The sequence below is a fragment of the Leopardus geoffroyi genome, chromosome A1 (genome assembly GCF_018350155.1).
Source record: "Leopardus geoffroyi isolate Oge1 chromosome A1, O.geoffroyi_Oge1_pat1.0, whole genome shotgun sequence".
Taxonomy (NCBI): Eukaryota; Metazoa; Chordata; class Mammalia; order Carnivora; family Felidae; genus Leopardus; species Leopardus geoffroyi.
Window position 1 is genome coordinate 210555455 of NC_059326.1, and position 25477 is coordinate 210580931.

A 25477-nucleotide genomic window follows, 5' to 3' on the forward strand; every position below is an offset into this window, starting at 1 on the left:
GACACAGTGGTGGAGATGGACCTTCACAGTTTCTAAGTGTCATTGAATGTGGTCACTAAAGGTGCACCTCCCGTAATAAACTAGAGCCTTAATAATCTCTTTCAATTGCCTCTACCATGTCATTTCATGATATATGAAATAAATTGTAAAGTGAATGACCCTATGAGATATTTAACACAGGTATTTAACAAGAAGCTATAAAATTAAGGTTTTGATGCATTGGTATTGAATTAGGGTATTCATGTACTTCCAAAATGATTATTCTAAAAATGGACTTCTCAATAGTTGTCTTTGCAACCATAGAACCACTGAACTATTTCTTTTTCTATATTTTAAATCTATTATACTGATATTAGCTAGTGTTCCCTTTGGCTAAGTTGATGGTAATGAGAATCAGTTCTCTAATCTTTTCTCTTTATATTGCTACCTTTTGAGACCTATTCAGGGAGGTTAAGTAACTTGCCCAAATTCAGATAGGTAATAAATAAATAATAGGGCAGATGGCTCCAAATTACGTGTTTGTTTTTCTCTACAAGGCCTTTTAAAAATTCAACGTCTTGGGTTTGTTGCGATTCTTTTTTGTTTTTAGCTAGGAAAATAATTGACAGTTCCGTCAGGTTGCCTGCATAGCCTAATCCTCTCAAATACTAGTTGCTTCATGTAGGTAAGCTCTCAACGTAAGAAGACACTTAATACATCTTCTAGAACATTTTCAAGGAAATGTCAGCCACTAACAATCCAAATATCTAGAGATGCCAGTAAAGGAAGATGTTTTTGAGAAAATTAGATATGCCCAAGAGTGGCAAATTTTTAAATAAAAATATAATTTTACTTTTTTGCACATGAGATTTAAAAATATCTACTTTTCCCTTTTAGTGTCCTACAGAGTATCAGGAAAAAATGGGTAGGAACATGGATGATTATGAAGATTTTGATGAAAAGCATAATACCTACCCAAGTGAAAAAAGTCTGGTAAAACTACATAAACAGGTGACTTTATTAATAATAGCTTTTTTACTTACTGATGATTTTAATTAGATTTATAATTGCTGCCCACAAAAAGCGATTTTCGAGTAAATGTGTATTTGAAGCTTTCTTTGATCCTTGTATCATTCTTTGAGGTGTTTTAACTTTGTGTTTCTCAACAGGGGTACTGTTGGCATTTGGGGAGGGAAAATTACTCACTGAGCCTAATTGTTAAATATGTCCTAGAATATTAACATTCTTGGCCCCAATCAGTAAATGCCACGTGCCATTAACACTTCCCCATTATTATGACAATCAAAACATGCTCTCTGGAGGGATGTATAGAAATGGATCAGAACATTGACAGATATACCCAAATTCTCTTTTTTAGGTGATTTATTCAGTTCAGAGACACCGTCGAACTCAAGTACAATGGCAGATTCTTTTGGAACAAGCATTTTATCTCGAAGATGTAGCAAAAAATGAAACTAGTGCTACTCGTCAGTTTGTTCACACCTTTCAGTCACCAGAGCCAGAAAATAAATTTCTCCAATATTTTTATAATCCTACAGTTGGTATGTAATTTTACATAAATTTCAGAATTCAATGATGATAATTTTTCTAGAGAAAGAAAGTATATATTTTCCCCAGTGCAGAGTTGAATTGTATTTGTATTATTTGACATATACCATGTGGTAATATTTATTATGTGTCTGATAAACTTCCCCCTCCAAAACTGTTTTACTTGTCATACAACATATAATCTATCAGTTTCCACTGTTACTTCACAGATAACCAAAATGCTATGCAAAAATATATGCAATACATCAAGTATATTATATATTCATAATATATACTTAAAATAATTAGAACTTTAAGCAATTTTATATCACAAGCTTGGGTCTCTTCTTTAGTCTTGACATACTACTAAAATATTCCCCTAAGAAGTCCTCTTTGATTATTTACATCTGTTAGTCTATTTATAAAACCTACATAAGTAGTCAGAATTTTTTCATTCTCTTTAATGATTATTTATGATACTCTCTCAATGTTATCAAATTTAATATGAAGAACTTAATGAAAATATGCCAAGTGTCACAATATTAAAGCTTCCATTTAGCTTATTTGTTTACATAAACAATTATGTTCATTTGATTCCTTTTGCCGTGTTTGGTCTTGAGTATGAAGACATAATGGCCATAATATATGTTAGAAAACTACTTCAACAAAGATCTTTTCTAATTAAATGAAAGAAATACTTGTTTTCATTCATTCAACAAATACTTGAGACATATATGCTGTATGTTGTTGGGTGTTCGGTATATACCAATAAGTGTAATGACAAAAATTCCTGGCCTTGCGGAGTGAGAAAGTAGACTATGTACACAGAAAGGTATAAAGAAGATACCAGAATGTAGACATCAGGTTAATGGAGGAACCCAGTGAGGAAGGAAGAAAAGCAGGATAGTGAGGTGTTTTGAGGAAAGGTGTGTGTAAAGTACATTTCCCAATAGGTTGACTTCAGAGAAGTGAGGTGGGGTGGAAAAGAGAAAAAGGTAAAAAACAAACAAACAGACAAACAAAAGCCCAGTTGAATTTAAAAGAAATCCGGAGGAGAGCAATTAGAGGCAAGGAGAATACAAAACTCTCAAAATGTTTTCCTTATAAAATGGAGTAAAGAGGTAGTAGCTGAAGGAGAATGGCAAGGTCAAGATAAATTATAGCATGTAATTTGGGAACAATATCTTAGAGGAAATGTAATGAGCGAAGAGCATGGCTGGGGTGATGTTCATGAGTAGCAGAGATGAAATGGGAAATAGTGAACATTGTAGAGATTGCCCTTAGATTAGGAGGTAAGGCACGGGTGTACCTAAGCAGGTGAGAAGAGGTAGTGGCAGGAACTTGGGGAGGTTCCCTTCTGCCAGTTTCTCCGTGAGATGCTGAGAGTAAAGCATGGGGTAAGAGATTTGGGAGATCTGAAGAGAAGATCTGAAGAGAGAAGGTGCAAAATAGTTGCTTAGGAGTGAAGGCATGGGAGAAGATTGAATTATAGGAGGCCAGCCAGGCAGTGCTCAGGATCCACCTGAAGTTGGTGATGAGGAATTTGGAATGAGACCAGTCAGCAAAGTTGGGTGCCTCACTCCTGAAGGGTACAGCTCCATGGGTGCAGGCTCAGAGTGGCCAGGGAGTTGGATCCTAACCAGGGTGTGGTCTTGCTTAGCAAGTACAGGGAAGCAAGAGAGAAAAGAAATTGGGATGCTGGAGCATAATTATCCTCAAAGACTACGGAATCTGAGCTGATAAAGGAAGCAGCAGGATACCAGGGTATTAAGTGGCAATATAAAGGTGGTAAAATGAATGGATGGTTGGTCCAGATAGAGTCAGTCAGTGGAATTGGATATCAGGTGAAGGTATTGCTTGGAAACAGGGATGCTTAATGAGATTATAAGGAAGGAAGGGCAGTAAGAGGTTTAGGGATGACTGAGAATGAGTAGTTGAGGTGGAGTGGAGGATGAGATCACCGGAGGAAAGGAGGTCAAGGATGTGAAAGACCCTAGGATATTGAAAAAAGGATCACTGGTGTGGACATTGAATTCATCAGGAATTGTGCTGAGAGTAGGGTTGAAAGATTTAGAGTCTGAGCTCAGAGCTCGCTCAGCGCTTCAGTGAATGAAGTGAAAACGTAGCCTTTTCAATTCGGTGAGCTGTCTTTTTTGTTGTTGTTGTTAAAAAATGTCAGACTTAACCAAAAGTTAGCAGAATAGTACAAAGAATTTTTGTATATACTTTACTCAGATTCATTTACTTTATCTTTCTCTCTGTATATGTATTTTTCCTTAATCTTTTCAAAGTTGAATTCCAGACATGATGCCTCTTTGCTCCTAAATGTTTCAGTGTCTGTTTTCTAAAAATAAAGACATTTTCTTACTAACCAAATACAGTGACCAGATCAGGAAGTGAACTTTGATACAGAGCTGTTTTTGTACACCTTACTCAGATTTTGCGAATTGTTCTAAAATATTCTTTGTAAAAAAAAAAATCCCAGATCATGCATTGTATTCAGGTGTCCCGTCTCCCTAGTTTCCATTCATCTGGAATAATTTCTCAGTCTCTGTTTGTGTCTTCTGACATTGGTGTTTTCGGAGATTATAGGCCAGTTTTTTATTAGGTGTCCCTGGATTTGAGTCTGGTATTTTCTCATGTTGGATGCAGGTTTTGCATTTTTGGTGGGAATACTGCAGCAATGACATTGTGTTCTTAGTGCTTCATAGCAGGAGGCACATGATGTCAGTTTATCCTGTCATTGGTGATTATTTGGTGAACGTGGTACCTGCCTGGTTCCTCTACTGTGATATTACTGTTTTCTTCTTTGCAGTTATGGATCCTGTATGGAGATATTTTGAAACAATATAAATATCTTACTCTTTTATGATTTTTCCTAATAATTTTTTTCTTTTATCTTCCAGAATGGTACTGGGAATGTCTTTTGAGACCGTGGTTTTATAGGATACTTGCTGTGGTTTTGTCCATCTTCTCTGTGATTGTTGTGTGGTCAGAATGCACATTCTTTAGCACTACACCTGTCTTATCCCTCTTCGCAGTCTTCATACAGCTGGCTGAGAAAACATACAATTATATTTATATAGAGGTCAGTTTATTTTACATCTGTCATAAACATACGTCAGTTCATAGTCTAGCCATCAACTGTGTTTTTTCTTTATATAATCTAATAATAATGAAAGCAGTGAAGTTGCCCATAGTGTTATTCAGACTTTCAAAAATGAGCTTCATCCATTTATCAGACCATAAAAACTAAAAACTGTGTTTGAGGAGGGATGACAAGGTGCAAAATAGTGCAGAATTCTTTTATGAGAATACTTTGATCCTGTTGATGTCAGTGAAGCTGCATAATGTACAGTCTTCGCGGGAAGGGTAGCCAAGGGCACGGGAGAATGGGCTCACTTCAGGAGGTGGATTTGAAACTTATGGACAGGATATTGAACTGGTTAAGACGTAGATTTTTTTCATAAATTCATTTTCTTAGGTGGTTAAAAAAAAAAACCTGTTACTGTGTTTAAACCAGTTACAGGTGTTTAAAACCTGAACTGTGTTCTAAAATTTTTAGAATGTCAATAAATGTTAGCTGGAGATAAAGGATAATGCTTGTGAGAGTGTATAAAGTGCCAAGGTCCGTTAGTCTTAAGTCTGTTAGTCTTAAACTGATTCTGTTTGTTTTCATTTTTCAGATTGCTTGTTTCCTGAGTATCTTCTTTCTGAGTATCTGTGTTTATTCTACTGTGTTCAGGATTCGTGTCTTTAACTATTATTACTTGGCTTCACATCACCAGACTGATGCTTACAGCCTTCTCTTCAGTGGCATGTAAGTAGGAGTGTGTTTAGATACAAGGGAGTGACCCCACTGCATGTAGTCTATGGATGTCCCTTTTCTTTCTTATTGTTTCTGAGCATTCCACTAACACCTGCATTTATGTGAGCTCATTGATTACGTTTAAGCATTAGATGTTTGCTGACTGCTAGCTAAATCCTGCTTGAAGTTTAAGGTTATAATACAAGAGGTTTACTAGGTTAGGAACAAAAAGAAAGACAACCTGGACTTACAAGTTAGAGATTCAATAAATAGGTTGGTAAATACTAGGCCCATTTGAGAGTTTAGAGGCTAAGTCAGACCTAGAGTGTTCGGTGATTCAGTGGCATCAAACTGCATTGGGAAGGACTTAAAATGAACAGGAATATCCTTTGCTAAGAGAGTATTGCTAGTAATAGCTAGGTTGTGCTATTGTTTGTCCCTGTTGGTAAGTTGGTCATATTAGGTATTTATAAAATAGGCTGCACTTAGGCAGGTTCCCAGAGAAATCCATATCTGAAGCATCTTTAAGACTTTTTTCTTTAAATCTTTTTTCCCTCAAATAATTATAGAGTCACAGGAAGTTGCAAATACAGTACAAAGGGTCCTACTAACTAACGTTCACCCAGCTTCCCCAAATGGAGAAATTTTATATAGCTATTGTACAGTATCCAAACCAGGAACTGTACATTGATATATTACTCTGAATTAGGTTACAGACCTTATTTAGTTCTTACCACTTTTTATCCTTCATTCATGTGCGCGTGTGTGTGTGTGTGTGTGTGTGTGTGTGTGTGTGTGTGTGTGTATGCGTGTAGATTCACATAACCACCACCACAATCAAGGTACAGAACTGTTCCATCATCACAAAATAACTCCCCGTATTTCCTCTTTGTATTCACACCCTCCCTTCATTTTCCTCACCACCTGTTCTCCAACTCTATAGTTCTGTGAGGTTCTCTTTTTATCTGGACAAAACTGAGCTCTAACAGTTCTTTGTACCTGAACTTGTCAGAGTGACCTACTTCAATACAACTTCAGCTCCTTTATGTACTGAGTACAGTTCCCCTCGAGGATATCGCTGTCCTGGTCATGTGGACACGGATTGCACAGATGGTAGATTTGAATAAAGTGCGTACGAAAATTCTTCAGGTACTGCACAAATCTTAGGATGAAACAGTGGCAGACACAACCAAAGCAGGCAGCCTGAGGCTGGAGTTTTGCCATGATGTTTTAGGGAGATGTGATTAATAGGATATTCAGAATGTCTCTCAAATAAGGGCAGTTTGCATTAAGAATTCAAGATATATGTAATACAAATAGATGAAAATAACAACATAATAAAATGTACTTTGCTGCTATATTTTTTCTTATTCTGTTTATATATGCTTATTGCAGGTTGTTTTGCCGTTTGACTCCTCCTTTATGTCTTAATTTCTTGGGTTTGACCCATATGGATTCATCCATCTCTCACCAGAATACTCAGCCAACTGCTTATACGTCTGTAAGTATGGTCAGGAAACAGTTTTTTTAGATTTGTTGTCTCTACAAGATGTATTATTGTGGAATTTCTTTTAATGCCAGCAGAAATGTTCTATAGTGTTATTAGGATTTTTTAAAATATCGAACTTATTTTAAAGGTTGTATCTGACTGGGTAAAAATGATTTTGTTCTCTTTTATTGTAAAAAAAACACAAAGTTTTTTGGTTCACATAGGTTGACCAGATGAGCAATATCAATAGACCTGATCTATAATATTAGCTTTCATATTTATAATCTTCATGTACATGATAATTTTTAGTAATATTTACAAAATATTAATTTTCTTTATGTGAAAACCTTAATAAATAAGCAAATTCGATATTAGTGACATATAACATTGAATGTAGTGTAAAGTGTATAATAGAATGATTCGATACGTGTAGATATTTTGAAATGATTGCCACAAAAAGTTAACACCCATCACCTCACATCGTTACAAGTTTTTTTTTGTGATGAGAACTTGAAATCAGTCCATTTAGTGCTTTATTTCTACTTTTTGAAAAGTCCAAATTTGTTAATAAGACTGGTGATGAGTGAATTTTTTTAATAGTGGAAAGGAATGAAAAATACAGAATTGTACTAATTTAACTTACTTTTTTTTTTTTTTTTTTTTGCCTCTTTAGATTATGGGTTCCATGAAAGTTTTATCCTTTATTGCAGATGGATTCTACATATATTATCCTATGTTGGTGGTCATTCTCTGCATTGCTACTTACTTTAGGTAAGAAACTTAACATCAATTATTTTTCCTCACTCTTATTCAATCTGGATATCCTTTCTCCTTAAAGCCTTTTTAAATATTCAGTTGTTAGGTTTTGGTTGTTGTTTGTTTTATTGTGGCTTTGGGAGAGCTAGGGATAGCTTAAATGCTTTGCTTAAATGATCAAGTCAGGTTCTCCCTCTGAAGGGATTTTTAAGAAAAGAGAAGTAGAGTTATTCTTTTACAAGTTTTTAGATTACAAGATAATAGGATAGAATGTTAACTCTTAAGTTCTGGCCTTCAGCACTGACAGCCAGCGTAGCTCGTAAAATACCCCCCCAGGCCCATCTTTTATCCAGTAACATAAATGAATCTGAGGGTGGGGCACCTGGGTAGCTCAGTCAGTCAAACAACTGACTCTTGATTTCAGCTCAGGTCTGATCTCATGGTCAGAACAGTGCGGAGCCTGCTTGGGATTCTGTCTCTCCCTGTCTCTCTGCTTCTCCCTGGCTCTCAGACGTACTCGCTCTCAAAATAAATAAACAAACTTGAAAAAAAAATGAGTCTTAAGGCTTTCCCCACAATCATCGCCAGGTTTCTAGATGCCTCAGACCTTAGCCAGCACAAAGCATCAGGTGAGGAGCAACTGTAATTAGGCAGTACATACATGTGATGTTGGACAGGAAAGGACACAGGGTATGTTTTTTTATAGGATTAGAAAGATGCTTAATTCTTGGCAAGGGTGTGACTCACAAGGAGGTAAAGACAGATCTACTTGGCTTCTAGCACCCTGTCTCCCCTACTTCCACGTCAGGTACCCTCATCCTGTACTGTGTCTGCCCTCTTCTGCTGACTGCTTAAGTGCTCTGTGACAAGCCAAAAATACCACTTTAAAAAAAAAAAATTGATGTTAATCACTTCGCTTTTCTGATGAAAATGTTTTATCCAACCACTTTTCATTTAAAACTTCCAATACCATTAGGGGCGCCTGGGTGGCTCAGTCTGTTGAGCATCTGACTTCAGCTCAGGTCATGATCTCGCGGTCCGTGACTTCGAGCCCGGCGTCAGGCTCTGTGCTGACAGCTCAGAGCCTGGAGCCTGTTGCATATTCTGTGTCTCCCTCTTTCTCTCTCCTTCCCCGCTCATGCTCTGTCTCTCTCCTCTCAAAAATAAATAACGTTAAAAAAAAAATTAAAAAATAAAAAAAAAACTTCCAATACCATTAGTTATTACAGATAATGTATATGTACTCATTAAGAAGTTAAATAAACAAATATTGTTTGAAATAAATTCTCTATTGGATGTTTTAAAACGTTTATAGGGGTGCCTGAGTGGCTCAGTCGGTTGAACGTCTGTGCTCAGGTCATGATCTTACAGTCCGTGAGTTGGAGCCCCGCATTGGGCTGTCTGCTGTCAGCCTGTCAGTGCAGAGCCCGTTTCGGATCTCCTGTTCCCCTGTCTCTATATAGTGTCTTCCTTTACTACATCATTTTCACAGTATAAACAAACCTATTGTCTTTTTTACCTTATAGAAAAAAAACTTGAAAATCAGACGTATTAGCAGTTCATATTAACAGTTTTATTTGAAAATATAATCTCTTATTTTACCTATGAGAAGGCAAAATATAAATGTTTTAATTTTTTAAAACATTTTTCTTTATTTTTGAGAGAGAGATTGAGACAGAGCGCGAGCTGGGGAGGGGCAGAGAGCGAGGGAGACGCAGAATCTGTAGCAGGCTCCAGGCTTTGAGCTGTTAGCACAGAGCCCGATGCAGACCTCAAACCCTGAACCGTGAGATCATGACCTGAGCCTTTACTTAAACTGTGTTCGCTAGGACTAATATAAATGGTATTATTTTTTATTTCAAGCTTTTATTTAAATTCTGTTTAATGCAGGTGCGCCTGTGTGGCTCAGTCCGTTAAGCATCCGACCTCATCTTAGGTCATGATCTCACGGTTCATGACTTTGAGCCCCACGTCAGGCTCTCTGCTGACAGCTCGGAGCCTAGAGCCTGCTTTGATTCTGTGTCTGCCTCTCTCTCTGCCCCTACCCCGCTCGTGCTGTCCCTCTCTCTCTCTCTCACTTTCTCTCTCTCAAAAATAAATAAAAATTTAAAAAAAATTAAAACATTTATATTTTGCCTTCTCATAGGTAAAATAAAGGATTATATTTTCAAATAAAACTTTTATTTATGAACTATTATGAACTAATAATACGTCTGATTTTCAAGTTTTTTTCTGTAAAGTAAAAAAGACAATAGTTTTGTTTATACCGTGAAAATGATCTAGTACAGGAAGACACTATACTTTGCATGTCCAAAACTTAGTTTTGATTATATGTTTATTCATTTTAAAAGATTATAAAACTGGGGCATCTGCGTGGCTCAGTCAGTTGAGCATCCTGTTCTTGATCATGGCTCAGGTCATCATCCCAGGGCCATGGGATTGAGCTCTGTGTCGGGCTCTGTACTGTGTGGAGCCCGCTTAGGATTCTCTCTCTCTCTCTTCCTCTGCCCCACTCCCCCACTCACACTCTATCTCTAAAATAAAAAAATAAAAATAAATTTAAAAAAAATTTTTAAGTTTATAAAACTATTTATGAAACATTAAGAGCTTGTGATGTGTGAATTATGTTTTCACACGTTAGTAGTTTTGTTGGCAAGATTAGCATCTCTTCCTACCTTATTAGACTGTTATGTGGATCAGGTAATAGATGGGTAGAATAACTAATGGTTTATCAACTATAAAATCTTAAATATAAAGAATTATGTCTAAAAGAAAATTTGTTAAAATTGAAAATAATCCATTAAAGGTATTGTTTTAGAATTAGGATAAACTTTGATTTACAATTTGTCTTTTATTTTTTTATTTCATTTTATTTTATTTCATTTTATTTTATTTTATTTTATTTTATTTTATTTTATTATTTTTTTTTTAACAAGTTGAGTTTTTATTTTAGTTCAAAGTCACAATTTGTCTTTTAGGAAAAGGGCAGATTTCTTGAATTTTCAAATTACCTTTCAAAATAGATATTCTATTATAGAAACGTATGAAGCAATGCCTTACTGACGTTTTCATGGTAACTTTCTTCCTAGTTCTGTTTTCTTTGGAATGCTGCCATAATTAGTCTAATTTCCATATTACTAACAACACAGCCATGCCCAGAGTTCATATTCAGACTTAACTGCCTAGAGAACATAAGGCTGTTTCCTGATACTTTAGGAAAAGCTATGACCTTCTCAGAGACCATGATCTAGTTTGGGGCTTCTCATACTAGAGTGTCATATTCCTACAAGGCTATGAAGATAGTAAAGGAATATTTACAGTCACAGAATTAGCAGGGCCCCTGGGTGGCTCAGTCAGTTAAGCGTCCAACTTCAGCTCAGGTCATGATCTCACACTCCGTGAGTGAGTTCGAGCCCCATGTTGGGCTCTGTGCTGACAGCTCCGAGCCTGGAGCCTGCTTCGTATTCTGTGTCTCCCTCTCTCTCTTCCCCTCCCCTGCTCATGCTCTGTCTCTCTCTGTCTCAAAAATAAATAAAAACATTAAAAAAAAAATGAAAGTCACAGAATTAGCATGACCATCTACCCAACACCCCAATTTTTCTCAGTGATAAGTTATATAAAACATTCTTTATATATTAAAGCAAGCAGGCATTATGAATTCATCAGAGTGTTACACATTGGTAATATAAAATGGAAGACCTTCACTTTCGTGTAACTGCTCCACTGTTTTCCTCTCCTCCCAGTGCATGCACCTGTGTGCACACACACGCTTATTCCCTCCTTCTTTTTTTCTCTCCCTCCTTGCTCCATGTGTGTGTTCAGGCTTCTGTCAGTAGAAGTACATCAGTAAAAAAGTTTGAAAACTAAGGTAATAAAAAGAGCTTAGTCTTTGTTTTGTCTTGGATTTAAATCCCAGCTCTAAAGTTTATTCAGTGATCATTAGCAAAGTATTTAACCCTGTGGGCCTCTGTTTCCTTATCTGTAAAATGATATCTATCTCTTAGAATTACAGTGAATAAGAGAGTGTCTGTAAATTGGCTGATGTATAATGGGATCCTAAGTATTAATCCTGATTGTCTATCCATTGCTTCTTTCCTTGTGTGTCGTATTTTCAGAGTATTCTTGTCCTGCACAGCAATGAGGTTTAAAGTAAATACCAAATAAGATAAAATAATAGCCCCCAGGTAAGACATAGTAATCAATTCTGAGTTTATAATAAAACCTATTTAAATAGAATTCACTAGCTCTCAGGTTAAAAAAAATGAACATGAATATCAACTTGCATAGTTAAGATGTTCTAAACCAGGATATTTTATACTTGGAGATACAGATTGTGCGTATTTTCAACACTAAAATTGTTGTTTGAATATAAGAAAAGAGGGGCACCTGGGTGGCTCATTCGTTTAAGCGTCCAACTTTGGCTCAGGTCATGATCTCACGGTCCGTGAGTTCGAGCCCCGCCGTCAGGCTCTGTGCTGACAGCTCGGAACTTGGAGCCTGCTTTGGATTCTGTCTCCCTCTCTCTCTGCCCCTCCCCCACTCACACTCTGTCTCTGTCTCAAAAAATGAATAAATGTTAAAAAAAATTTTTTAATATAAGAAAAGAATGAATTGTATTTGTGTTATAGCGATTGCATTGTTTTTTTTTTGTTTTTTTTTTTTTTTTTTTTTTTATCCCTGTATGATTTCTGAAGGTATTCTAATGGCCCAATTTAATTTGTTTTTGTAAGGAATCTGGGTATGGTACATACCCTGTCAGTGGAATACTGGGTATATAAGCTCCTTAGAGAAATAAGTCCTTCTTCAAGAAAGACAGATGTTGGGGCGCCTGGGTGGCTCAATCAGTTAAGTGTCTGACTTCTGCTCAGATCATGATCTTGTGGCTCGTGGGTTCAAGCCCCATGTCGGGCACTGTGCTGACAGCTCAGAGCCTGGAGCCTGCTTTGGATTCTGTGTCTCCCTCTCTCTCTCTGCCTCTCCCCTGTTTGTGCTCTGTCTCTCTCTCTTTCAGAAAGGAATAAACATTAAAAAAAAAAAGACAAATTACGTAACTTGCCATGATAACTAACAATAAAACGTAGGCTTCTTTGGGGCAACGATGTTAAAGAACAGTTTATCTAAACATTTACAATGAGAAATAATACTTGTCTTTTTTAAAATCTTTTATTAGTTTGGGAACGCGTTGTTTGAATCTGCTTGGTTTCCAGCAGTTCATGGGAGATAATGACATGACATCAGACTTGGTTGATGAAGGAAAAGAATTAATCAGACGAGGTAAGATTTGTCTTTTAAAATAAATGAATGAAAGTACTAAGACTCAAAATATAAAAAATTCAAATTGTATAATTTATCATTATTATTCTATCTTAAGAAATTAATATTTTTAACTAAAAATCTATGTACAGGCTTCATAGCAAAAATAATTTGAAAACAAATGGTTTCATCTGACTTTAAGAAATATTGTAGCAGAAATCATTAGTATGTCTTCAGCTAAATAATGCTCTTGGATGGTGTTGGAGTCATTTTCATGTTTGTCTGGAAACAGATTTGCCAAGTTCAGTACAACTGTAAAATTCATGAGTTGAAAGAATCATCGGTTTAATACTACAGAGGAAATCATTCAAGCCAGGGCTGGTTTTTAGAATGTGATAATTGTTACCAACCTGTTAGAATGTGTGGCATTCTACTAGAATCTAATTCCAACACTGAATGTATCAAATTTCCTGATGTTTAAGTGATGGTAGGGAAAAAAAAACAAAAAAACAGAACTTGAGTGTCGGGACATGGATTCCTAGACATTCTCCCTATGTGTGTCTGGAGTTTTTATGTGATCATTAGTTAAGTGTAAGCCAAAATGTGTTGTAGCTCCAATAGAAGTTGTTGTAGCCTTCACATTCTCTCCTAGGAAGGTGGGGTCTAGTTGATGTGATGGTTCTGCTTTTTGCATTAATTAGACTTCATCTGGAGTATCATATTCAGTCCTGGGTAAGATTTCAAAAGTAGGACTAACAAGTTAGAAGGTATTTAGAAAAGGACAGCCAGAATTATGTACAGCATATCTTATAAAACACACACACACACACACACACACACACACACACACACGCAAAACACTGACTATAAAGCCTGAAGAGAATAAAGGAAAGGACTTTTATGCAGAAAGAAGTATCAACTTAATTTAGAAGATAAGGCAAAGAAAAGAGAAGTTACAAACAAATTTCAAATGAAGAAGAACTTTTTCCTCACTAAAACTGTTCAGACAAAGCCTAAAGGTCATCTCCAACAAAAATACAGAAGGGATTCTCTGTGGACTTAGGTGGCCTCTAAGGTCCTTTCCAACAATAACCTATTACTTTTGACTTTGTAGTAATTTAAAGGAAATTGGTCATAGCCTGATACCTTTACTTCAGTTACTCTACGTCTAATTAAACCATGTTATACCAAATTTGAGACCGCTTTTCTGTCTCTAGAGAAGAGAAAAAGGCAAAGGCAAGAAGAAGGTGAAAATCGAAGAAGAGTAAGTATAGTACTTAATTTGCCGTGACCTAAAGACTAATGTGAAGTATCATGAGAATTTTACTGATTTAGAGTTGGCTAAAGTCTAAAGAACAGTGGGAAAATGACGTAGGGCACATTGTTTTAAAAAGTTAATTTTAATACTTTGAGATGTATATGCTGTCTTGTCAGACTTGTTTTAAAAGTTATTAGTATTAAATTATTTCATGTCCAGTGTCTAGCAGTTTCTTGCCTAAAGGTACTCAGGAAATACTTATTGAATGAATTAATAAATTCATGCAGTCTTGCTATTAAAGTCCTTTTGATTGCTTTAAAGTTGTTATACTTTTTTGGTAATATGACATTAATTTTGTTCCTCTTCAATTTTTCTTCAGTTTTCTGTTTGCTGAGGCAAATTAATCTCATAGAGAGTGAAAGGGCATAAAATTAGAAGAATCTAAGTCACAGTTACCACAAAATTTACAACACCTTGGTGTTATCTATACTGGAGAAGTGAAGACTCAAAGGAGGAGACTTGATGGTTGTCTTCATAGTGTGTGTTGTATGAAAGGAAACTTGTTTATTTCAGAAGACATAATTAGGAACAGAAAGGGGAAGTTACTGGAGACACATTTCACCTCTCAATGAAAATTTCTAACTTCCACAGTTTATGAAAATTGTGATGGACCGCTCACACATAGAAACGTTCATGTCATTGAGGCCCCTGGGTGGCTCAGTCAGTTAAGCGTCCGACTCTTGACTCTTGATTTCAGCTCAGGTCATGATCTCACAGTCATGAGATCAAGCCCCTGTGTCGAGTCCTGCACTGGAGAATGAGATTAAGATTCTCTCTCCCTCTGTTCCTCCCTCGCTTGTGCAAGAGCATGTGCACTTTCTCTCTAAAAGAAAGAAATTTTCATGTCCTCTAATAAGAGAGCCCATGGCATGGCTATTTTAGAATGAAACTGCACTGCAGTTGAATTAGGTGACCTCTAATGGTCCTTTCAGTTCTAATAATTTATTGAGTAGTATCTCCCTTAATACGGTTTGACTGCAGTTATCTAATCATCTTGTACACAACTCTGATTTTGCTATCCAGAGTGACTTTTCAGGTCTTTGGTAGTTGTAGTTTATTCATATGGGAGAAAATTTTGTTAACATCTCATGAATTATTATGAGTTCTTATAACTTTTATATGGTCAAGGTAAGCTTACTGTAGCTATAATGTTTTGACATTTTAGAGGAATTGAAAAGGTTAATGTTTTGACATTAGAAGAATTGAAATGGTTAATTATAGCTAGCAAATATGTCTGTAAATATTCATTTGTAAAACTTTGGAGACTGTATTAAAATCATGTAGTGACAAGAAAAATTATTTTTGAAAATTTTAATGGCACTAAGCTAATCATATTGATTATCTGGTGAATTTCTGATGAGAATAACTGAATTTTATTACTCTGCATATGTAATCTGTTGATACCGATGAATTATTTTCTGCCTGTGAGTTCTTTTGTTATATATTTATTTGTGTTTCTGTCCTAGGAATGGAAAGAACGTTATGGACACAATAGAGAAGACTCCACTAGAAACAGAAATGTTCATGTTGACCCGAAAGAATCAAACCTCTCAGATATTAGTACCAACCGATGTAAGTAGTTTATTTTCCTGTTCCCTTAGAAATTGTTTTATTATGCTTGCTTGCATGGAGACTGAGAATTAGGGTATCCATTCAAAAATGTCTTTATAGAACTGTAAATGTGGTTCTGTAGTTCTTTCCTTTCTCATCCCTCAGTGTATAGAAGGAAGGGAAACCCAAATATGCATTCTGGGAGGAGAAGGAGAAATTGGGAGAGCGAATGAAGAGTTGTAATCAGTACTTACCCAGGCATGTTGTAGGCAGATGCTGATTTCTACTATTTACCTCGATGTTGTTCTTTACTTTTCTATTAGTAGATGTAGGCAATTCAGTCATTTTATAACAGTTTCCTAACTGACCCATATATGTCACGTACTTTCCTAGATACACAGTGACATGGAGAAGATAAATTTCCCGTCCTTGGGTTTGCTAATTAATTTAGTGACGGACTGATACCAAGCAGAAGACATTTGCCGGTGGGTTGAGATAGGAAACCTCCTCACATCCTCGACCCTGCCATCTGCCCTGGGAAGGTGGCAAGAAACCTGTTTTTGCCCAGGACTCTGACCTGAGTAGATGGCAGAGGATGCTTGTCTTTGGGGGAGACGCAGAAACGCTGAGAGAGTAGAGGGGTACACACCTGATGCTGAGGGAACTCAACTCAGGGGATGGAAAAAGAGATCTTTACTGCGAAAGGATTTCTGTGATAAAGAAATATTCACTGGGTATTTGGGAATGAACAGTACTTAGCCAGATTAAGGTGCTTTAGGCAGAAGGGCGAATGAGTGACTTGTGAGAATCTTTGGGGGAATAATGCAAGTTCGTTTCTGTGACAAGAGCCTGAAGTATGAGGAGCCTGATAAGGGGAGGCTACAGAGATAGTTGGGAAGCAGGTATTACCATGCCCAGAAGTTTAGATTTTATCCCAAAGGTAAGATTTCAATCAGGAAAGGAGCATGCTCAGATTTTTGGTTTAGAAGATAAATTTGATAGCACCATATACAGCATGATTTCCAGAGAAGTGAGACACAGAAACCTGTTTAATTTGTTTTGGTAATGCTATCAAGACATGATGAGGGCCTAAAATAAGCAGTGACCTTGGAGATGAGGAAGAAAGGATGTGTTTGAATGAGATTTAGGGTAGAAGAAATGGGAGGGGCGCACGGGTGGCTCAGTAGGTTAAGGGTCCAACTCTTGGTTTCTACTTAGGTCATAATCTTGAGTTTTCATGAGGTCGAGCCCCACATCGGGCTCTGCACTGACAGCACGGAGCCTGTTTGGAATTCTCTCTCTCCTTCTCTCTCTGCCCCTCCCCTACTCACGCTGTCTCTCTCAAAATAAATAAACTTCAGAAAAGAGAAGAAGAAATAGAGGGCTAAAGTTTTAGTTAAAGCTAGGAAATAGAGGGTTCCTGGATAGTTCAATAAGTTGAATGTCTGACTCTTGATATTGGCTCATGATCTCGACTCATGGAAAGAACGACTCATGGAAAGAACGACTCATGATCTCGTGGTCATTGTATCGAGCTGAGCCTGCTTGAGATTCTCTCTCCTTCTGCCCCTCTACCCTCATGTGGTCAGTCGGTCTCTCTCTCTCTCTCTCTCTCTCTCAAAAATTAAAAAATAAAAAGCTAGGTAATAGAGGGAGAATTCTAGAAAGATTTGGAAGCTTGTTTACCACAGAGTAGGGCAGTGGAAAGATGTGAGAGTGTGGGAGGACGGTCAAGAGAACAGGAAATACAGCGCTTTAGGATGATGACTTAGAACTTGGAATATGGGAGGCAACCAATATGTGCTAAGGAATGAGAGAAAAGATGAAGGGCAGAGTCCAGGATGACAAAAGTGTAAGATATGATAGAATTGGCTTACTTTAAATTTTCAAAAAGAGCTATGTCATAAAGTTCTTTTGAAGCTATTGGACTGCTCGAAACAACATTGTGAAAGTTTAGGTTGTTTATGAAGAAAATCTGCCTCGTCCACATAGAGAAGGGAGAGTTAGTTCTCTAGATCTGTGCTGAACAAGCTGGTAATCATTAGCCACATGAGGCTGTTGAGCATTTGCAATGTGGCTGGCGTCCCATGTTAAAATGATAATATATTGGATGTATTGAATTGAACATATTAAAATTAATTTCATCTGTTTCTCTTTACTTTTTTAATGTAGCTATTAGAAAATTTCAAGGTAAATGTGGGGCTTGCATTTTATTTCTGTTGGACATTGCTGCCCTAAACCCTTATCTAATGGGAGAAAGACTCAGGCCTTTCTTGAAGAGCTTAAGTTGAATACACTTTAAAGAAAATTCTAGTCAAAAACTGAGATATAGCAAGCCTGGATTCACTGTGAAACCAATGGAAACTTGATAATGAACAGTTTCACTGTTATGATACCATAGTTAAATGTTAATTTTGATTCATTTTAATTGAGTCTTTGCATTGTACCTGCTTCTGAGCTTAGATTAGCTATAAGGGATAACTTTTCCTTGTTATTTTCTGTCATACTATTTATCATTTTAATTTGATTTTTAAGGAATCAAGTAGTTATCTTTCCTTACTGTTATCTTCACAATCAAAATTCACGTCTTTTATAATCTTGACTATTTGGGGGGAGTCCATAGACCGTGACCCACAAAGACCATAGAAAAGTAGACATAATTTTTTTCTTTTTTTACAGCAGCATCCAAATATACCAGGGCTAATAACAGGACGGAAAGGGACCGAATAGAGCTCCTCCAAGATGTAGAACCTTTGGATTTTAATGCAGAAACATTCACTGATGATCCTCTTGAATCTGAACCAGGAAGGTAAGCTTTAGCTGTGTCATTTTGGCTCCAGTATTCTGAAATTTTAATAACATACAATTTGATGAGATAAGCATAAGGAAAATATTCTTTACTGCTAATAAAAACCATATTAATCAACTTTTGGTACCTTTTTATACCTTCTAATGCTTTTATATTTTAAAAATTATAGCATCCAGTGATGGTAGTTAAAATTGCTATCTCCATAAACCACTAGTGATATTATAAACAAGAAAGAATTAAAATTGGTAGAATCTGTGAAATTTATCGTATTTAGCAATAGCTACATAGCTATGACTGGGTGTCAGACACTATCCTAAGCACATTAACCATAATACTGCATTTTATGATTGTAAATCCAATTGGATTTGAATCCAGAGAGGCTTAGTAATTCAACCAGAGTCACACAGCTTGCAAGTGGCAAAGTTGGGTGTTCAAATCCCAGGACTCTGGCTGTAGAATCTGTGCTTTTAGCCACTATGCTCTGTGAAAATGGTTAAACAAAAGCAAAATATCATATGCATGAAAATATGCATGAATATCATATGCGTGAAGACATTTTTGCCTACAAATAGGAAAAACACTAGAATGTTCTATTTATACTGAACAATTAAGAGTGATTATTAAATCTTCAATCCCATGATATATATATTCCCTTTCTTTTTACATCTCTCACCCTCTCATATGTGTATTCTAGGCTCCAGAAAAAGCTGTTGGTTAATTTATAATTAAGTAAATCCCGTGGGGTAATATCTTTGGAGAGTAAGTTTCTGCTTTCAGCTACTGAATAGATTTTACAAATTATGCTTACTAATTATGTAGCCACTTCCTTTTAATGTGTCCTTGTTTTTCTCTCCTCCTTTGTTATTTTTGATGCCTCAGATCATTTCTTTATCCACCTTTCAGGTATCAGCCTGGTGGACGATACCTCTCAATGTCTCACAGCAGAATATTCGATGATGTTTAAAGTCTAAAAGAATTTATGGAACAACTAACCAAGATCAACACATCAGTTCAGTCTTTATGAACATATGTATGCCCTAGAATTTACATTGTACTCTTAATGAAAAGTGTCAGGACAAAAATGGCACTGAAAGTTAATCACATCTCAGTAATCATAGTTTATTGCCTATTGAATAGAGTGTCATCTTTTCTCATAGGATTTATTACCATTCCTGAAGTGTCTGCCTTAGAAGTACAGGTGTAATGGAAGGATTCAGTTCATGATAGAAATCAGTATATGTTGAGAATATGTAGTTCATTTTGTTTCAGGTTAATTTTTTTCAGGAAAGTTGTTTTAAAGGTCCAGGAAAGCCATAAGTCATGACTAAATAACATCATACGTTTTATTGTCGTGATTTACATTTTTGCTGTTTCTAAAGAATATGTTAATCCTGTATTTCCCAAAGAGATGGAGACCACAAATAATAATGGTATTTACAAAACCCATGTCTTAAAACAAGGCTTACTTACCAGACATAACTGAATGTAGAAAGCTCTTTTTCACCTCTATATGCAAATTTTTGGGGTTTTTGCATGTATAATTAAGATGATACTTCAACTGACAGTGTTAGTATCTTCAGCATGTGTACTATAATCAGGTGATGTATTATTCTTTCAGTCTTTGGTAGAAACTGGAAATTATTTTACGCTTTTGGTATTGCTTTGTAAAAGATTTTCATTTCAGGGAGAAATGTTCACCTTTATCATTTAGCATATTGACTTACGTGTTGATCATTCCACTCAAGGAAAATCTGAAGCATTAATGGTAAATAGCAGGTGGTTTTTTTTTTTAAAAGCCAAAGAGTCCCATAAAAATTCTCTAATTTTTAAAGGTGCCTATTTATGCTTTTTGAAAAATAACATTTGGTTATTAAAAGATAAAAAAAAATATTATTAACTCCTAAATGGTGGTTCATATTTCAATCTTTTTAAATTTTTTTAAAATTTATTTTTGAGAGAGAGACACAGCATGAGCAGGGGAGGGGCAGAGAGAGAGGGAGACACATAATCTGAGGCAGGCTCCAGGCTCTGAGCTGTCAGCACAGAGCCTGACGCAGGGCTGGAACACTGGAACCATGAGATCATGACCTGAGCTGCATTCGGACAACTGACTGAGCCACCCAGGTGCCCCTAAATGGTGGTTTATAGAGTGGAAATGTGCAATAACTTCGTTAAACATGCTTATTATTTAAAAAAAAATTTTAACTTTTGTGTTTAAGCCAAAGTTACGTATTACATTTTAAATCATCAGTGTTTTATTGCACAATGAATACTGTACCGTTGAGCACAGCATGCTACAGAGAATTTTTTATGTCCCTGAAATGGTTGCAATTCAGAGACCCCTGCTATGGATTCACCCAGTGGTGACTGTTCTTGAGCTTGCCCACGACAGTCTCAGGTTAACACCTGTTAATTCTGTGTAATTGTTAATTGTGCTCACTTTCACTCTTAGATATCCCAGTTTGAAAATGAATTCTATAGTCACCCTAACAATATGATTATATGTTTCTTGAAGGTAATCCTCCCTTGAATCATAATTTTAAATTTTTTATTTTGCTGTTAGTATTACCATGTAAATTTTTTAAAGACAGTTCTATGCAGATACTGAAAGGAATAGTATATCATCCTAATTATCTGATTTTTTTTTTCAATTTTTATGATCTTTGAGGTTAGGCCCCCTTTAAAATAATTATAAATGGATAGATTTTATTCTCAAAGGTCTCAAAAGTCAAAGATCATTTAGACTGCCCATTTGAGAACACACACAACCTTTCATTGTAAAGTGTGGTTAGTGAGCTATGGGCCAGGAGCAGAGATAATTCAGTACTGTTTGTAGTTTCATGATCGACCATTGAATACCTTGGGCAAATTATGTAACCTTTCAGTGCCTCAATTTCTTCATTTGTGAAATGAAGATGATACTTGCTATTTACCTACTGATCTACCTCACAAAACTATTGTGAGGGTATTCAGTTGATGTTTGTATGCTGGAGTTAAAAACAAAACAAAATAAGTTGTTAGCTGTGCTATTTTTCCTAGTGGTACTTGAAGGTGTTGGGTGGAGAAATGATCAGCCCAGAGAGGGGTTCAGTTTCTTATTATTACAGAGAAGCTTATAAGTCCCCAAAGCAAAACAGTTTTTAGAATAATTTATCAAAAGTCCTGTGAAAATAATATTTTTGTATTTTTCACCTTTGGGTTTACCCTGAAATATTTTCCTTAAGTATAATGTTGTTTCTCATCAGGTTTTGTCGTGAAACCCAGATGCTGTAGGAGAAGTAGAAGCAGAAAAAGAGAAGAAATTATGCAGTCACTTCTGTAACTTATAATGCCCTAAAATAGATTGATAGGAATATGTAGGGGAATGTACTGCTTTTCCTTTATTATTAAAATTGTTATGATTATAGTAATTGAAGTATATGTAATACTTCACAAACAATATAGCTCCCTTTGTGACTTTTTGTTACTCTCCAAATGATTTTTGGTTGTTTAAGTGATCTAGACTGTTCAACTTTTTAAGCAGAATTTATCTTACAGGATTTTACGGCGTTACCTGACTGGGTAAATTTGAGTTCATAAGGTAATGATTTAACCCCTGAAGAATAAAGAGTTTATTGCTGGAGAACTAAGTTGATATTTGTTAAGCCAAGGTAAAAAACTGGAGTACGAACAAAAGTCTTCTTTTGGGGGAAGCTTATGCAAAACATTACTGCTAAATTCAGATACTGTAAATGCAGAGTAATTTCCTGAAGAATTACTTCTGACAATTAGCTTTTGATGTCTTTCTTATAAAATAATAGATAACTGATTACACTTTTAAAATTATTTTTGTAAATAATCGTTAGGTAAGGATATTCAGTAAACCAGTAATTCAAATAGCCATTGCAGAAAATAATAATTAATAATTTATTAATTTCATGAATCACCTGTAAGTTGCTAATTAACTTTTGTTACATCAATAACTTGTTATCAATAGAGCATTTTTATAAAAATCATTATTAAAATAAGACATAAGGGATAAGCCTAATTACTAGAATTTGCTCTCTTTCCAAATGAATACAGGGCTGTGGAATAATTGCAACACAAAAGAGGCCCTCATTTCACAAGAGTGGTAAGAGCTAAATTAAAACTTTCAAGGATTTTCCATTTATAAAAAATAGATTGGAAAATTAGACAACCCATACCATCAAAAAATGCTGTGAGTTGATTTGTTTTTGTTTTTGTTTTTGTTTTTAATGTTTATTTATTTTTGAGAGAGAGAGCATGAACAGGGGAGGGTCGGAGAAAGAGGGAGACACAGAATCTGAAACAGGCTCCAGGCTCTGAGCTGTCAGCACAGAGCCCGACGCGGGGCTCGAACCCACGGACCGTGAGATCATGACCTGAGCCGAAGTCGGACACTTAACCGACTGAGCCACCCAGGCGCCCCAGTTGATTTGGTTTTGAATTCTATTTGATTAGAGTATCACTTCTGAAATTTACACTGGTTGTGTACCCAAATGAAATTAAATGTGGAGAGGAAAGTTGATTTGTGTTTTTTTTTTTTTTTTTTAAAGTATACTTCAGCATACGAATGAAAGAATTCCATTTATGTGCAATAACAAACCTCATTTTTTATCTTGTAATAGATTCAGGGAATGTTCTTGGTTGTGTGTTGATTACCATCTTAAAGGAAAAACAAACTCTCCCTTATTATAATTTACACTGTTCAGTAATGTTGAGTTTTGTACTTGTGATTTGAATGGACCATGACTGAAAATCATAAAGATAAGTGTATTTGCACTAAAGAGGCAAAACATGTCCCTGAAAGATCTTAACATACTTGAATCTCTGAAGTGTAATGGATCACATTACATTAAATTCTAAATGTTGAGAAGTACATAGATTTAGAGTTTTATCTTTCCTTTCTTTACTTCCTCCCTTCCTCATTCCTTTTTTACCCGAGGCCTCTCTTTATAGTGTGATTTTTAATGTACTGACAGATTTTTCTTCTGTTTTGTGTACACAGTTGTTTCTGATGATCTGTACACTCAAAAGGAACTAGTTCTGATGCCAGATCCCACTACTTGAATAGCAATGTTGCACCTAAAGTAGTGAAACAGATTTTTCTAGACAACTAAGCAGCATCTGAATGTGAATGTGATGTAAGCTGGCTTTGTGTGTTGTCTTTAGGTCACTAAGGAGGGCACTTCATTAAAATGCCTTATTTTCAGTGTAATGTTTTGGCATAAAAATGGATTTCCAAAACCAGTGATTGTTAAAAACAAAACAAAACCCCCAAAAAGATTTAGAGCCTTGAGGTATCTTTTTATGAAAAGAAACTCATAAATAACCTACGTCGTTGGCAAAGTTTTCATTAGAAGAGGTTGGAACACTACATGAGGGTTTACAGGAGGCCTTCTAAAATATGAATTCCCTCGATGTAGGGTACTTCTTCCCAAAGGACTTTTTTCCTGCTCAGAGAGCTGGAAGACCAAGGCGTGTCATCCGCTATCCCAATTCCTGAGGACCAGGTCCTGTGATCATCTCCCCCAGCAGAGCAGGCACGAGCCTTGCCCCATCTGAGTCCCATCAGTGGGAGCATGACCTCACCTCTAATTCCTTTCACGCTCAGCCTGGTCTTCCTAAAATTTTATTGTCAAAAGATTTGTCTGTTGAGGTTGATTGAAACCTTGCTGTAATTTTTAATTTGTTGATAAAGCAAGAATATTGGCATGTTCCTCTTCTCGTTGATATTCTAAGAGACATTTGTTTTTAACACACTCCCTGGGGATAATTAACCTTTTTTTTTTTTCCTCCTGAAAATCTTTTCCTTTTGTGGTAATCTTGATCTCCCATCATTTTCTAAAATATTTTTTCTGTACTTTGTGCAAAAGAGTAGAAAGAGTGGTTTACTATGGCAGACATAATGTAAGGGAAAGTCATAATTTATTAATCTGACTATACAACACAATTTTGAATTGATATTATTGATAAAAATCGTATCAACCTAGTCACTTAGAGCTGTATGTCTCAAAAGAGTGCTGGCTAGCATCTTCCTGACTTAGTACACCAAGTTGTAGGGGAGAGACTGTGTATTTATTTTATTAAAAGCAATCCAATGGATTTGTTTTTGTCCATACTTTGAAAACAGCTTGAAGGATTTTTCTCATCTTAGAAGGTAGAGAACATGTGGACGTGTCTTTGAAATTACTGTAATCTAATATATATTTATAAATTATATAGCACTGAAACAAGAGCTCTAATATTGATGTTGTTACTTTCTGATATTTAATTTTTATAAAATGTTTTTGTAGTAACTAATTGTAGTGCTTTTAAGTGGTTTAAAAATCTTTCTCAAATAAGTTCTACTCACCTCCTGTTTACTTAGGGCAGTATTCTGAAGTTCAGTCCAGTGTGAATTTGAAATATTCCTTCATCCCTTCAGTGTCTTTTTATAACTAACAGTACCCAAGCAAAGTATACCAAAAGCTCAATTCCTGTGTTGCATTAATAAAGTGCTTGTTCTTTAATTCAGTGGGTTAGGGGAAATGAAAGATAGGTTTTTCTCAAGTGTGCATCTGATAATTTTTCTAAATGTTCATTACGTTGATTTTTGGTGCATGATGCCAAATTTATCTTTAATCAGCCATTACTATCTGATATGTAATGACAGATGTTTTCCTATCTGACCAATGGGTTGTGGATTTAACTATTTTTCTCTGCATATTCTCACTACATTTTCAAATATGTATGTGGAAAAAGCTACAAAGTGCTACCTATACGTGAGTTAGCATCTTTGGCCTTATCTGTGCATAATGTTCTCTCAGTTTGGTTTTGACAAACTCGTGGACTTGCAGTTGCTTTGTAGTATTTTAACTTATTGTGATGTAATGAATTTTTTGAAATGTTTATTTGATTAGCTATTAAAATATAGGAAATTATGTAGCTTTGCATGAAATAAAGTACATTTCTACAAGTTCCTAA

At 35.8% G+C, this 25477-nt stretch overlaps 1 protein-coding gene across 9 annotated transcripts in view; it reads left to right on the forward strand.

Annotated features, from left to right (window-relative positions):
* Positions 1-25477, forward strand: part of LMBRD2 (LMBR1 domain containing 2) — a 49029-nt gene extending 23552 nt beyond the window's left edge. For 2 of the 9 annotated variants that reach the window (XM_045440053.1, XM_045440101.1), the window contains exons 8-18: positions 877-990; positions 1358-1541; positions 4434-4615; positions 5214-5347; positions 6731-6836; positions 7498-7595; positions 12751-12854; positions 14051-14097; positions 15618-15723; positions 18382-18511; positions 19391-25477. In XM_045440053.1, the coding sequence (XP_045296009.1) occupies positions 877-990; positions 1358-1541; positions 4434-4615; positions 5214-5347; positions 6731-6836; positions 7498-7595; positions 12751-12854; positions 14051-14097; positions 15618-15723; positions 18382-18511; positions 19391-19475 (1290 nt within the window). In that variant the 3' untranslated portion in view covers positions 19476-25477. Of the gene's footprint in view, positions 1-876; positions 991-1357; positions 1542-4433; positions 4616-5213; positions 5348-6730; positions 6837-7497; positions 7596-12750; positions 12855-13947; positions 14098-15617; positions 15724-16095; positions 16188-18381; positions 18512-19390 lie in introns of those variants that run through there. The other 7 variants (XR_006702097.1, XR_006702103.1, XR_006702102.1 and 4 more) reach the window with 7 other exon arrangements.